At 39.2% G+C, this 15,750-nt stretch overlaps 1 protein-coding gene across 7 annotated transcripts in view; it reads right to left on the bottom strand.

The window, feature by feature from the left end:
* Nucleotides 1-15,750, bottom strand: part of IBTK (inhibitor of Bruton tyrosine kinase) — an 82,019-nt gene that overhangs the window by 51,407 nt on the left and 14,862 nt on the right. For 4 of the 7 annotated variants that reach the window (XM_023517257.1, XM_023517261.1, XM_023517258.1 and 1 more), the window contains exons 4-11: nt 15,086-15,210; nt 10,428-10,538; nt 9,082-9,252; nt 7,231-7,348; nt 6,967-7,147; nt 4,370-4,493; nt 2,464-2,641; nt 848-1,025 (exon numbers count right to left, since the gene is read on the bottom strand). In XM_023517257.1, coding sequence (XP_023373025.1) covers nt 848-1,025; nt 2,464-2,641; nt 4,370-4,493; nt 6,967-7,147; nt 7,231-7,348; nt 9,082-9,252; nt 10,428-10,538; nt 15,086-15,210 — 1,186 coding nt within the window. The remainder of the gene's footprint in view (nt 1-847; nt 1,026-2,463; nt 2,642-4,369; nt 4,494-6,966; nt 7,148-7,230; nt 7,349-9,081; nt 9,253-10,427; nt 10,539-15,085; nt 15,211-15,750) is intronic. The other 3 variants (XM_003796731.3, XM_023517262.1, XM_023517260.1) reach the window with 2 other exon arrangements.

Raw genomic sequence — 15,750 nt, 5'->3', positions numbered from 1 at the left:
CAGTCACACCTTCCAGCCCACAGCTCTAGCTCTCTCAGTCCACAGAAACAGTCACACCTTCCAGCCCACAGCTCAGCTTCTCACTAGTGAGACCGGCCCTCCTGCTTCACCTTGGACTGAGGGTTTCCTAGGAGATGAGTCTGCCTGTGCAGCACTGGGACAGACCTGAGCAACCAGCAGGGACATCACTCCATTTCTAAAACCCTCTCTCCAACAGTCCCCTGCGGTTTATTTCAACCTGCTCTCTCTCTACAGAAGCAACTGAGGACGTGTGCATTGGGGTTGACACTTCCCTACACATCCCTCTTGTTTTGTCAATTCTCATCATATACAAAGGTCAGAAATTCTTATAAACCCTGTAAGAAATATTCGTAACACATTTTTCAGAATCTCAGCAACTGGAGTGTGGCATATAGCACAAAAGACCATTTGTGGGGTGTAGGCTGACCACCAAGGGACTGTAACAAAGAGGCCAACACACAGAGCCAGTCAACACGAGGAAGGAGGCCCCCTGTACTGACGGGTGCACATGGGGCAGGCCCAGTCTGCCAGCTTAGAAGGTGGTCAGTGTAGAGAGGTGGTCAGCTATGGAGGTTCTAGTGTGTGTCTACCTATGTATATCGTCAATATTTTCAATCAATATCATTTTACAGACTAAAGGGTATCTCACCATTCTCAGTATAACAAATTCTACCTCTGGATTATCCTGGTGACATGATTACATGTCTAAGAATCTATACAGGACTTGGCAATATCTCTTCAATTACATTGGCAATAGGAGCTACTGAAAACAAAAGAAAAACCACAGAATGGAATTCAGTGGAATTTAGTATGAGTATAAACGTACCTTGTTTTAGGATCTGACTGCAGGATGGCAAAGTTGCACCCACTCGGGTCTGTGCTGATGCTGACGGCTCTGTGGGCAAAAGCAAGTCTCTCCAGCCGGATCCTTTCATACACACTATTCACATCAGAGACACAAGACGCATCTGATGAGGAATTATGAAGGTTTGATAAAATATCTGCTAAAAAGCAAAAAACCTACTATTAATGAAGGCTTTATAGAAACAATTAAATGATGTAGGAATAAACAGAATAGAAAAATCACTAGGAAAATATCTTTTATGAATATTAAGTTCTTTTGTAGAACTACATTCGCTCTTCAACACAAAACTTTGCACCCAAACTTATTTGTTGTATTATGCAGGAAATTTCAGGTGAGTCAATTTCCAGTTAGCCACGATCTCCTCCCTTCTTACAAACACACCCTTCATACTGTGACCAGTTATCTTTCTATAAAACAAATCCAGTGTCTTACGACCTTTTAAAATCCCTTAACTTGCATTAAAAACACATAAATTTAGTATCTTCCTAATCTAATTTATCTGCTTCCTCCTTTCCTCTGCCTCCTTTCTTGCACTGACTCAGGGAATAGCTGAGTAGCCCCACCGTGTTACTGTGACCCTCATCATCAGTCCACTGAGTCAGGAGTAAACAACACAAGCACATCCCCACTCTTCAGAAGACACACGTTCAGTGATCACATCATTACAAGTCTCAGCAAGGCTATAAAGGCAAAGTTTATATCACTCCCACATTGACAAGAAATTTGTATATAAGATGATTCTGTGTGAAAAATGTAAATGAAAAACAGACACAAAGAAGCTCTTTAAGAAGTTATGTTCAGAGAAAAGAAAAAGGATGATGTGGTTGGAGGCTGTAGCAATGAATCCTGAAGAAAGTGGAAAGATCTAAGAAGTATCTGAGACAGAAGTAACAAAACTTGGTGACTAAGTGGATGTACAGGGTGAGGGAATCAAAGACAACTATTTACCAACAGAGAGAACGTTGAAAAGCAGCTGTGGGAGCATAAGAACATCAGTTTCAGATCCCTACACGTGACTAAGACGCACTTGTAAGAACCTCCAACATTCACACATCAACCTGCACTCTGGTCACCCTCTCAGATTCACTCTTCACTAACCTTCCCCGACACTCAGTTACCCCCCTTCCTGTGCTCCCCAGAAACACTCTGTGTGCACCTTACTGCAGGTCTCAGTGAAACACCGATATTTACACACTTGTCTGTTCTCCCTGCAAGTTCAGGAGGGTCTCACAACAGAGGCCCACCTTGTATATTTTTGCATCATTAAAACATTGCCCTACATCTGCCACATAGAAAATATATATTAAATGTTTATGAACTGGAATAATCTATAAAGAAATAAAGGACATATAACAAATCAATAAATTATCCCCTAATCATTCCTTTGTGACTTTACAATTTTGAAGAATATGCTTAGCATTTTCTGAGTAACAAAAATTACTATAGGAGAAGAGTATTAAACAAATTAGTGACAAAGATTAATACATAAATACAGAAGGGTGAAAGCTCCTAACACTTGTTAAATTAAAGGTTAACTGAAAGGCACTTTCCTGTGCCCTCCACATACATAAACTGACCTTTTTTTTCAGAACTCTTCCTTTTTTCTTCAAACCATTTCCCTCTAAATCCTTCTCCATCCTGTGTGACAAACAGAATTTCATTTCTATTTAAGGCAATATCAGAAATGAAGACCTGGCGTGGATAGGCCCATCGGCACTGCTTCAGAGAACTGCTGGCTGATCTCCAGCAAAAAACCTAGAGTAAGAGCAAATCGCGTTGGAACATGAAGCAACACGGCGTCTGAACCGAGACCTAAGCTTAAGAGATGAAGCGGGAGAATCAACGCTCTGCCTGACGTGTGTCAAAGTTCATTCTTCCACAGAAAAAGGAGTATACGATAAGTCAAACTGATTTTAAGGAACTTGGCCTTTCAGTAAAGTACATTAAAACATGAAGAATTAAAAATTATTTCAATGACACTCCTTTCAAGAAGTAATTTTCACTATTACAAAATGCAATGCTGAAGAAAAACAAAATTGTAGAGCTGCAATTTAGATGGCAGGCTTGTGCAATGTCATGTATTTAAAGAAAAATGAAAATCACCCTACAAAATTCCCAACTTAACTCTCAAGAAAAAAAAAAATCGATGTATGCATAAACTCCATCATATAATTAAGACAAAAAGAGACGGACAGTTACAATGGTTCTGCAGACCCAGAGCTCCTGAGGGGCCTATGGACTGTTGCTGGGAGCAGAGTGCTCCAACTGGACGGCGGCTCCCAGCCCATCGCCAACCAGAGCAGCAACTCTTTTATCCATTTCATATATTGGTATTCCAAGATTTGTAAAAGTTCAACTCCCTCATAATCAAGTTAAGAAATCTAAATTTACAAAACAGAATCTGCTAAGGTCACGAATTATTTACACACACCAAAGACTGACTGACTCCTTCAGAGTTTCCTTCTCCTACCGAGACTCTATTTGGCAGTAAGTACATTCCCAGAAGTACAAGCTGTATCTGTGCATATTTATGTAAGTAAAAGCACATCTCAAAGTCAAATATAAAATTTTTACATTTAGCTCCTTATACAATCCTATTCCTTTACTTCTTTCCACAAGTACAAATTAGAGGTCCAATTATTAAATCTAATTCCCTCCATTAAAATTAACAACTGCAGCAATTTATGCCTATGATGAACCAATAGATGGAACTTTATGACTAATTTTTCAATTTCTAAAATATCAAGTTTTACTTTGAAAGTAAAGTACCTGAAGTACTTTATAAACGTCAACAATCTTAACCAAAATCAGTAAGCTATCTGTTTTTCTAGCTGCAGTTGCAAGCTTTTCAGTGTTATTAATGTGTGTAACATAGATTTTTAATTTAAATATTTTATGTTAATATATTAAGTATATATTTAAATACATAATTTTAAAATACATTTTAAATTAATGATTTTAGAGAAATATACTGATACGTCAGTCAGCACAAGAAACCAAAATTAGGGTGCTGCTCAACAGAAAGGTCTTCACGTTCACGTCATCTAGAAATAATCTCTTAGCTGTATATGAAATATGTATTTGTATAAAACTAAATCTGGGAAAAATTTCCAATTATGCATCAAATTTATGATATTGCCTGCTTAATCTTTACCATAAGACATGTTATCTATGCAATTCAATACCATGTGTCAGTAGTTAGTATACATACCAAATAACTCATCAAAAATCTCTTATTTTCATCCTAAGCATAATAAATAAAATTATAAATTACAGTTTAATAAACACTACTGTATAATAGATTAATGTTGTCATACTTTCTCTGAAATAGAAGCTCCATACTAATTACTAATTAGTATTGAATGTGAAAAATAAGTAACAAACTCAACAGGAATCATCACTAACACAGCAATGCATTTCCACAGTTTCAGGTCCCCACAGCTAGATATGGGGAGTAAGACTGATGCATAAATACACGCTCACCCTTCCAGCGCCATCCATCGCAAGAATGCAAATTTTTTGATCCCCATTTTCTTTCAAATGTTCAGGATCGACTTTGTATTCCATATAACCCCCAGACACAAGAACCTTTTTCAAGTTCAATTGTCTACATGAAAAAACAAAATCCAAGATTAGTATGTTCTCAAAAATACACATGCTAAACTTTAAAGAAATTACCATTCTAACAATAATTCGTAGGCAACCACTGAGAAAGGCCTTTGGCCTCCCTTGTCCTTCCTTTCACATACACGTCCCCTACAAAGTGGCTCTTTTTTTCCTACGCAAAGTCCTTTCCCCTCAAATGCCTTCAGCCACATGCACGCAGGAGACACCCACAGCCTCGCTGGCAGTGCACACTCACTTTGGATTTTAAGTAACTGGTGAAGCTATAAGGTCCTCATGCATTTGCATTTTAACAGAAAAGACAAATTTTAAACCACAAAATTAAATAGAGGAGCTTTTTTTTTTTGCAGTTTTTTTTTTGGCCGGGGCTGGGTTTGAACCCACCACCTCTGGCATAGAGGGCGGGCGCCCCCTACTGCTTTGAGCCACAGGTACCTCCCAATAGAGACTTAATTTGAAACACAACCAACCTTAAATAGGCACAGCACCTGTGCAGCTCAGTGTATGAGACTTGCAAATCACCCGGCTGGCCACCTATATCGTCATCTCTGCACACTTGAGTGCAAAGCACTGCATGAACCTGCTTGCCACACCAGTGACTGTCCCTGCCACTTCAGTGACTGTCCCTGCCACTCTAGTGACTGTCCTGTCACTTCAGTGACTGTCCTGCCTGCATTGAAAAAGTGCTCTTTTCAAAATTACTACACTGTAACTTAATCAGTAACAAAAGGATTTTCTTAGCAGAAAACCTGGATATAACTCATTTATGTGATTTAAAGTTATAAGGGGAAATTCCATAAATGTCAACTAAAAATACAACCTAATGGCTCACAAATAACCTCAAGTTCAGGGGAAAAAACCCATTGAAGTCAGTGCTAAGAAATACGCATGTTCACATTTTCATGTTTCTGTCACTGAAATCAGTACTAAATAAAGTCAAAAGTGCCTTTTCAGTTGTCACACACAGAAGTTAAATTGTGACAAATTGATGTTTGACATTCTTTCCTCAGGAATGAATTCATGGGTGGTATCTGTTTATGAAATTACCAACTTTTACATCAGTAAAAACACACTTAATTTTATTCAACTCTAAATTTAAATCCCTACTTGCTTCACAAGTTCTCTAATTCCTGCACATAATGGCTGGCACTAGTTGAACTATATTCTTCTGAGAATTTTCTGTGCAAAGATCTATTTCTGTACTTATATTAATATAATTATATAATGAAATATTATATAAACTAATGCAGTATTAGTCTGAAAATCTGTAAAGGTTGAATACTTTGGAATGATAAAATATGAGCAGCAAAAACACTGCTGTCAAATCAGATGCAGATTATTAATCAGCTAAAAAGGACCGAAATGGATTAAAAATAAAGGATCCTGTATGTTGTAATCATTTTTCAGCACTTGCTTCTTTCAAAATGAAATCACAGGTAACACATTCCAAGAATGGCTCATACAAAAAGATGGCAGGCGCGGCAGCTCACACCTATAATCCCAGCATCTGGGAGGCCAAAGCAGGAGGATCCCTTGAGCTCAGGAGTTTAAGACCATCCTGAGCAAGAGCAAGATCCCGTCTCTACTAAAAGTAGGGAAAACTAGCTGGCCGTGTGGTGAGTGCCTGAAGTCCCAGCTACGCAGGAGGCTGAGGCAGGAGGATTGCTTGCACCTAGGAGTTTGAGGTTGCTGTGAGCTAGGCAGATGCCACAGTACTCTAGCCTGGGCGACAGAGTGAGACTATCTCTTTAAAAAAAAAAAAAAAAAAAAAAAAAAAAGACAAGGCACTCCAATTGCAGAGCCGTCTATATTCAAACTTTCTGAGCCTCCACACTGACCTTGGCCTTAGCCAGCCAGCTGCTAGTTTACTGCCTGCTGCTATAATGTGCTTTCAAACAAGAGGTTGTACAAAGATTAAAAAACAGACCAGTTAATATGCACTGACCCTGCATATAGGGTTAAATAAAAAAGAATTATTTTTTAAAAATAAATAAGTATGACATAAAAACGGCTACATATAAAGCAAGGATAATGGTGTCACCAACCAAGGATTGTGATGAATCTAGTTCTGTGTACCTGAAGAATCACCAAAAAAAAATTTCTGGTCATACCGAATCCTATGTCAAACATCATTCAGAAATACTGTTTTACAAACTACAAAGAAATTTTACACGTATTTACTGAATCTTTACCAAAAGACAAACATCAAAGACAATAATTTCTGATACTTTCTCCCTTTTGATTTCTGCTTATTTGACATTTACAGAGTATAACGCAAGGTTGACACTCAGATTTTTGCTGAAAAATACTATTAAATACTATCAAATAAAATTAATAAATTTTATTTTAATTAATTAATTTTTAATTTAATTAATTTTAATTAATAAAATTAAATTAAAAATACTAGTTAAATACTATTAGAGTTGTGCCTCTTTCACAGAAACATACACACATACTTAGAAGCCATCTTTTTGCACTGATAGTCAGCGAGCAAGTAAACATCACCCCTCGTGGTGACACAGACGGTGGCACCGTCGCTGGCAGCGACCAAGGACAGAGTGACGTCTTTGTGATGAAGGGCAGAGACTTGGCGTGGGGCAGTGACACACCTCTCTCCATTAGGATCCAGTAAGTAGCCTGAAAAATCACACAAACAAATGACAAATATCCCTTTCAAGAGTCAATTTATTTTTCAGATATTTTCATCAAAAGTTTCTTACCTAGTTGCCCACCATTTAGTCCCAGAGTGTAAACAGCGTCTCTAGTCCAAAGAACTGTGTGAAACTTGCCGGCTGCCACCCCAATGATTGTTCTTCCTTTCAGATATTTTCCCTGCATCTATTCAAAAAGACAAATAAGAATGAAGTTTACTACATATGGATGACAATCTTTTTTTTTCTTGAGACAGGAGCTCTAGCTGTCGCCCTGGGTAGAGTGCCGTAGTATCATAGCTCACAGCAACCTCTTGAGCTCACAGCAACCTCAAACTCTTGGGCTCAAGTGATCCTCTTGCCTCGGTTTTTCTATTTTTAGTAGAGACAGGATCTCGCTTTTGCTCAGGCTGATCTCAAACTCGTGAGCTCAAGCAATCCACCTGCCTCAGCCTCCCAGAGTGCTGGGATTACAGTTGTGAGCCACCGCGCCTGGCCTGGTGCAATTTTCAAAGATCCATTAGACTTGCATGTCCACAGGCCCTCGGACACTAATCTCAGCACTCACACTGACACAAGATGTAGCCACTGTCCTTCTGCACTTCTGACAAACAGAAAATTGACAGGTATAAACACCAAATCATTACAATTCTTTGGCTATTTTTTTCTAACAAACAATGTACAAAACAGGCCTTCTAATTCTTATTAGAAAACACAGCTCTTCTAAACCCAGGCTCTTGCGATGGTGGCACTGCTGACACTGGGAGCCCATCACTCGCTGGAGGCTCACAGGGATGCCCCGGGTGTCGAGCAGTCTCTCTGACCCCACCCCTGACTGCCAGCAGCACTACCACCTCCAGTGTTAACAGCTGACATATCTCCAGACCTTGTGAAATGATCCCTGAGGCTTAAAACTGTCTCCAGCTGAGTACATTATACCTGTCCATGTTCACCTAGAGCTCCAAGGGCAGCCACACAATGAGAATTAAAATTGGAGTAAAAATGTATTTACATTCCTAAAAAGTCTATAACATAGACGGCGCCTGTGTCTCAAAAGAGTAGGGCACAGGCCCCATATACCGGACGTGGCAGGTTCAAAGCCAGCCCTGGCCAAAAACTATAAAAAGAAAAAAATCTACAACATGCACATCTACAACATCTACAATATTCACAAATTCCCCGGGTGATTACACTAAAAAAGTACACTGGAGACTATTCCCTAATTATTCTGGGGTAACTCCTATCTATCTATATCTAATAATAATTTTAAATGTAGAGGATTAAACCAATAAAGAAATTTCATATCTGAAAAGCAAAAATTTTATGACTTAAAACCCCTTTGTTGTAGGTGATGACTCTAGGGACATTAACTTAGGGCATCCGCACCAGCTCCCGCGCTATGTGCCGGGTCTCTGAAGCAGGGGAGGCGCCTCTGGTGCTGCCCGTGAGGAGCAAAGAAGGGGTAACAAAGAACTGAGCCCACATCCCTTCACATCAACTGGTACGGACGTCTGCGCAGAGGCAGATTTAATGACGCAAATAAAACGGAGGTTTTTGAGTGCCTCAACTGCATTAGCCCATTTTGTATTGATAAATTTAATATTTTTTAAGGACCCTAAAAATTGCTTAAGTTTCAAACCAAAAATATCCAGACCTCCCAATGGTTCTGAGTAGACAAAAGTCGAATCCAGGGCAGTCTGGTGGGAAACCCGCCGAGTGCCTCTTTCCCAAGTGTTTGCTTTCTTACTCAAATAAATACTAAGATACCCTATACCTAAGATTCTCCCCTGAAAAAAAAACAGAGTATATACCACTGAAGTTAAATAACATACATAAAATAAGTTTTGCCAATATTTTACATCCTTTTGTCCAAATAAGTTTTAGAAGAAATAGTCTCATTATTTAAAAAGAGAAGCTTACCTGTCTAGGTACATTACAGCTGGAAGGTGGAGGAATAATTCCTAATTGATGAAAAACGTTCAGACCAAACGTGTAAACACATCCATCTTCAGTTAGTACGACAGTGTGATCCTCGGCGGCTGCCACTAGGGAACAGTTATGGCCACTCAGTCCTTCCACCAGCCTGGGGATCTACAAAGCAAACCTCCATGTAATAACTATGGGTAGAGAAACGCAAACAGAACCTGAAGACGCCATACCCAAGATGGCACAACCGACACGGCTCCATCTACCACAGGGAAGCGTCACATTTCAGTAAAGGGTGATGAGTTTAAAGGGATATGGTTACTGGTTTACATAAGCCCAGTGAGACATTTCAATGAAGTAATCCACCAAATAATTTTTTGAGCTCTTACCACATGCCAAGTGCAAATTTGTCTGGTATAAATAAAGGGAGCTCTTCAAAGTATTCACTGGAATATGGGGGAGGGGGGGACTAAGGCTTCCCTTCAACAAGCAGCCAAACACACAATACTATGCTCCCCGAAGTCACCTGTCCTTCAAGTCCTCCTCCTGCTGCTTTCTACTTAGCTACGTGATCTCAACCTAATTTTTCATTCTCCTCGTCTGAAAACAAAGCAAGCAACCAACACATGACTGCAGTACTAGTATTATTACTGTGCATAAAATGAAGACAATAATGCCTCCCCTCCCAAGGCTGTGGTGAGGCTCCAGCTAAAGGAGTGAGTCTACAGGAAAAGCCTAAGCAATGCCCAGAATGCAACAAACCCTCAAAACTAGAAGCTATTGTTAGAGATTGCCCTCTGCCTTAAAGGAACCGTTAATAGATAACAAACATACCAGAAGTCCCTTCCAAAGAAATCTGAAAATTAACCTAGTGAGCCAGACAGGTAATAAACTCAGTTTCCTCCAATTAGCACTAGGTTTCATTAGCATAAAAATCAGTTTTGTGACTAAACAATCAAAACACTGGCTCAATTTTTAGACCACGGGTATAGCTAGAAGTTAAAAACAAATTAGAAATTTGACTATTTCAGGGAAAGAGCTTTAAAGTCTTCCTGTTATTATTTCAACTCTGGCAACATAATTCAAAGCTTATTTGTATACTCATCTAACTCAGTATTTGCTGTAATCAAAATATTATTTTTCTTTACAACTTTTACATTGCATCAAAATTTGTTATTTACATAAGACATACCTGGAAAGTAATAGTTTTTTTTAAATCTGTTATCAATAGGTGTATAATTTTCTCCTCACAGCTGGGGGGAAAATGTAGTTAACTGAAGCTTCCTGTGTGTCCAGCTTTTACCACAGTTAACTAAACAGTGTAAGGACATTTCAGTTACCAAGCATGTCTGTTCATCTCCATGACCTAATCGACCTCCAGGACCGTGGCCACACGTATAAACTTGCCCTTTCTGAGACAGAAACACTGAGTGAAATTTACAAAGCACCACCTAAGGGAAAACAAGAAAATATTATTAAATTTCAGTAAATAACCTTTATTTTATAAAAAAGAAATAAAGCTAATTATTTAAACTAGATATTGGGTACAGGGGAATTTCTTAGAATTCTTTCTCTATATACATATTTTCTGTAATAAAAAATAAAAGGAATCTATTATGTTTTATTTTTAAATTATGTCTCAAAACACTGACATATGGGAAAAGACAATAAAGGAATTAAGCATGTGTTACCAACAGAAGGGAACAAACCAGAGCTGTCCAGCTTACAGCCCGGGGTCCATGCTGATTTTGTGAGGACTTTCTGGCTTATCTGTGGTATCAGGTATCACAAAATGTATGCCTGGACCTTTTATTGCAAATCAGCTTTTGCTAGTGTTTGTAAATTTCATGTGTGGCCCAAGACAACTCTTATTAGATAATAAATATGTCAGAAGTCCCACATTTCCAATGTGTAGCACAGAAAAAGAAAAGGTTGGAGACCTTGGATTAAAAAAAGAAAAATGTACATTTTAAGTCTTTGACTATACTAATAAAAAGTAGCAGTCAGTTACTTTTCTTTTTTTTTGAGACAGAGTCTCACCATGTTGCCCTGGGTAGAGTGCTGTGGCATCACAGCTCACAGCAACCTCAAACTCTTGGGCTTAAACGATTCTCTTGTCTCAGCCTCCCAAGTAGCTGGAACTACAGGCGCTCACCACAACACCCAGTTATTTTTCTGTTGCAGATGTCACTGTTGTTTAGCAGGCCTGGGCTGAGGTGGAACCCGCCAGCCTGGGTGTATGTGGCGGGCGCCCTACCCACTGAGCTACGGGCACCGCCAAGCCAGTTACTTTTCAATTCTACTTAATACCAAACAGCAAGAATTGTGCACAGCACAATATGAAGCATAAAGTTCACCAAGTAATGATGTGTGACTAATAAAAACAGCAGAAATACACTAAGAGTATTTTTAAAAAACGACAGTGCCTTTAACACATGGGGGATGGGGCAGTACGTTCTTTTCCGTCTCTCTAGTTTTGTCTAATTTATCGGCAATACTATTAAATGGTCTTAAATCATTTTAAATTGATTCCAAGTTCTCTCTTTCCTACCTCCCTTCTCCTTATCGGCCTCATTCCCAACACCCTCCGGGCCTCCTGAAATGCAGACTTGTGAATTCACACATTGCAGCAGCAGCAGCAGCACTGCAGTAACAGCCTCCGAGCCGCACACACCTGCACACTCCCTGCTACTCTCCACGCTGTCCAGACACATTATAGTCACGGTACCCTCATAGCACTTAAAAATTATTTTTTTTAATTATTTGCATTTACACTTCTTATGTCATCTATAAATAGTTCTAACTTAGGATATAAAAAGCTGAGTCAGAAATAAAGAATTCCTTTAATAATTTTTAGAAAGTCAAAGTCCTTTAGAAAGTAAGAAAATCATGACTGAACAACAAGCTCTAATATTTGCACATATCCTTAGACCACTCAGAGTTCTATAAACATGATGTACCTATCAAAAAAAGCAATACAAAGATCATTATCTCAGTTAGCTGTACCAGAAACACCTGAAAACAAAGTCTTAAGCTAAAACCCAAACTTGTTTTTTAAAGTTACAATTTGTCAGGGAAAAAAATCATTTTATAAAGTTGGAAATGATATATGTCTTTCCATTTTTCATTCAATATTGGAATGCCATTCTACACCTTCTGAATTCTAGTATTAAATAACCAGCAACACCATACAGTTCAAGTCCTCCAACTCTAAAGCCTCTTTAAAATGAGACAACGGAGCTTGGTTTTTTACCTTAATTCTCTGAAATGTACAATGCCGATATTAAGAATCTCTGTCTCAGAGTAGCTAATTCACTTGGAACTACGCTACAGCCAGCTGCCCCAGGTGGCTGGCAGGGCTTCCTTCCTAATTACTGTTCATGTAACATACCCACACGAGCTTCCTTCCATGACTGACACGGCTCTCCTTTCTCTCACAACTATCCATAGTGCTCACTTCACCCTCATTCTGCAGTCAATAAAACCCCTTAGATCATCATTCTCTCCATAGACACTCGCACTGCCTCCCAACCTGCAACGCAGCCTTCCCTTTCCACCCATGATGCCGTCACATGGAACATGCTTGGTGCTTCTATACCACACGCATCTAGGGATAAGACATTAGGGTTCCCCAATGCCACCACTATTCCTTCACTTTTGTCTAAAAACCTGTGCTCCTTAATAGCTCATGAAATTAGACTTATCATAGGCCAGGCACAATGGCTCATGCCTGTAATCCCAGCACTCTGGGAGGCCAAGGTTGACGGATTGCCTGAGCTTACAGGTTCGAGACCAGCCTGAGCAAGGGCAAAACCCGGTCTCTAAACATAGCTGGGCATTGTGGCGGGCACTTGCGTAGTACCAGCTACTTGGGAGGCTGAGGCAAGAGAATGGCTTGAGCCCAAGAGTTTGAGGTTGCTGTGAGCTGTGATGCTCCTCCTTATCTCAAGTTCCTTTCAGGTCTATGCAAAGGGCCACCAGAATCCTAGGTTTCAGGTCTCAGCCCCCCAAGTAACTGGGACTCCTCCCTGTTTCTGTAGTCGCTGTTCATTCCCACTTGGGCTTCTGTTCCCGACCTCCCAAATTTAGTATTCTCTGGAGTTGAATAATAATTCCATTTCAGTAGTTCTTAAATTGCTGGTTATGATCCATTAGGTTGTGACTTCCAGGTTAAAAACAGTGTTCCGTAGAGCCTGAAATATGGTGGCCATATAATTTATAATCCAAATATTTCTGAGAATGAAAGGGATATTAACAATTACTCCAGGAAAGTTATCATAAACCACAATTGTCCTAGGCAAACCAGGCATATGTAGTCCAAGGAGTCCTAAAAATTGAGAGTTCAACCTCAGAACATGAGCTAAGTGTTTATCATGTAACATGTTATACCTGAAAATGTGGTGGAAGTTGAGAAGAGCCATTACTGTCTTAGTAAAATACTCCAAGATCATATTCTAACTTAAAGTAGCTTTATCAACTTTACAACACGGAAAGAACACAGATAGGAAATTATGGGAAACACAAGCTAAAGTGGTAATTTAGGAAGATTGAAAAGAGCCTTACATTCCAAACCAATAGAGTTTGGATTTTGTCCAAAGGTGAATTAGCAGGTAAAGACATAATTACATCTGCTTTTTAAAGACAATTCTGGAAAAGAATATTAATAGGGATTGAAAACGAAAGATGCCACGGACAATTGGGACATACTGTTCTCCCTGTCCAGGAAAAAGCCTGAAAAAGACAGCAGCTGGTTCATGAGACAGAGAGAATGCGGCAGACATGGGGGAGGGAACTAATATCAAGTAGAGAGAGTGCAGGAGCCGCAAAAACAGCCCTTCAGACATGTTAAATTTAAATGCCTTGAAAGAATATCCAGAGCACAACTGAAAGGAAGCTCAAGAGAAAGGCCGCGGCTAGAGATCTCTCTCTCTCACACACACACACACACAGACGCACACACAGATGCACACACACACACATGCACGCATATCTGTGAACACATGCACAGCGTTCTAAAAAACAGCATCAATAGCAGCAAAATCTTTGGAAGTAGAAGGTATCATCCAACATAAGCACACAGACCAAAGGCCAAGCCGATACACTCACATCAATCAAAGTTCTATAATTACTTACTGAAGAACTCTGGTTCATGAGAGAACATCACTCACACCCAGGATCTAAGGAAAACTGCTGAGTGCCACTCCCCTGAAAACTGCCTATCTCTGGAGGTGATGAGACTTGGGTTCTCTCTACCACCCAGTGTCTGAACTGTGACGTCAGCTTTTAATTACTTACTGCTTGCCCGTGTGAGACATTCAGACTGGCTGCAGTCTGTATTCCCCCTTCAGGAAACATCCTAGAGCCTGACTAGACTGTGGGTGGCCAACGTCACACCTGATCAAACATGTTCTCTTCATGATGTAAAAAGTAGCTTGGAACCTAAAAATGCGATTGCATTACACAAAGATGCAGAAAGGGTGTGTTTTTTAAATTAAAATTACTATATTTGTTTTACACTCCCACCAAAAAAAAAAAAAATTCAGGTTTAGGTTCACAAATCAAAAACCACATTAGTTTTTGCTACAACAACAAATTCACTTGAGAAACAATTCTAACTTCTGCTAAATGAAACAAAAGCTAGAAAATTAACAGCAGCTCTACCTTACTAAAATTAATGTCTGTATAGCACTTTCTAACTGTAATACCACTTGCACAAACATCTCACATTTTAAGCATATTTCATACAGTCTAAATGTGATTAAAGCTAATGGAACCTAAAACAGAATTACTAAATTTCACTTGATTACCTCTTTAAATATGCTATTAAATTATTAAATATGCTAAAGCAAAGTTAATATAATCCAAGTGAAAAGCTTAACTATCCAATACAAAAAAGTTCTTTTTCATCTCTAAAAGTAGGCAGATTATATTTCAGAATATCTGCTTGATATAAAGTCCTTTTTCATCTCTAAAAAGAGGCAGATTATGCTTCAAATACCTGTTTGATAGAAACTCCACTCCTGGGGAACAGATCCACCAACTCCGGATGGTGTTTGCTGTTCTGGCTTCCGTGACCCAGGGTAAAATTTGTATTATCACCCCAGGTGTAGACATCTGTAGGATCTAAAATGAACATTGGTTTTTATACTCTTTTATAGCTTAAAACAATTACCAGTTTAATTCAACTATAGATATGTTCTACTAGTCAGTTGTCCTAAAAAATGACTCTTTACAGGAACTCACTACCACATTTTGATGCCAAAACCCTTCTTCAATCATCAATCTATTAACATGTGAGATAACTGGGAAATCACAGAGAGGCACATCTCAAGGTTTTGTTCCTTTTTTTCTTTAATTGCCAAATAAGTATAAATGCCACCTGCCATATCACCCTAGTTTCCATGAAAATAATATATATAGATATGGTTAAATGTAACATGTTATTAAAACACATGGAAAAAGCTTCTGAAGGAAGCAAATGGGATGCCACTGCCACTGCAGAACACGAACTGTCAACAGTTTATTAGGGTGCTGCCTGTAAAACTGGGGTACACCGTAATCACAGCTGAACTCCTGTTAAACTGGGGTACACCATAATCACAGCTGAACTCCTGTTAAACTGGGGTACACCATAATCACAGCTGAACTCCTGTTAAACTGGGG

Source organism: Otolemur garnettii, unplaced genomic scaffold, assembly GCF_000181295.1.
Source record: "Otolemur garnettii isolate 467f Iridium unplaced genomic scaffold, OtoGar3 scaffold00107, whole genome shotgun sequence".
NCBI classification, from domain to species: Eukaryota; Metazoa; Chordata; class Mammalia; order Primates; family Galagidae; genus Otolemur; species Otolemur garnettii.
The sequence above is the reverse complement of the archived record's forward strand: the minus strand, read 5'-3'. Positions and strand labels throughout refer to the sequence as shown.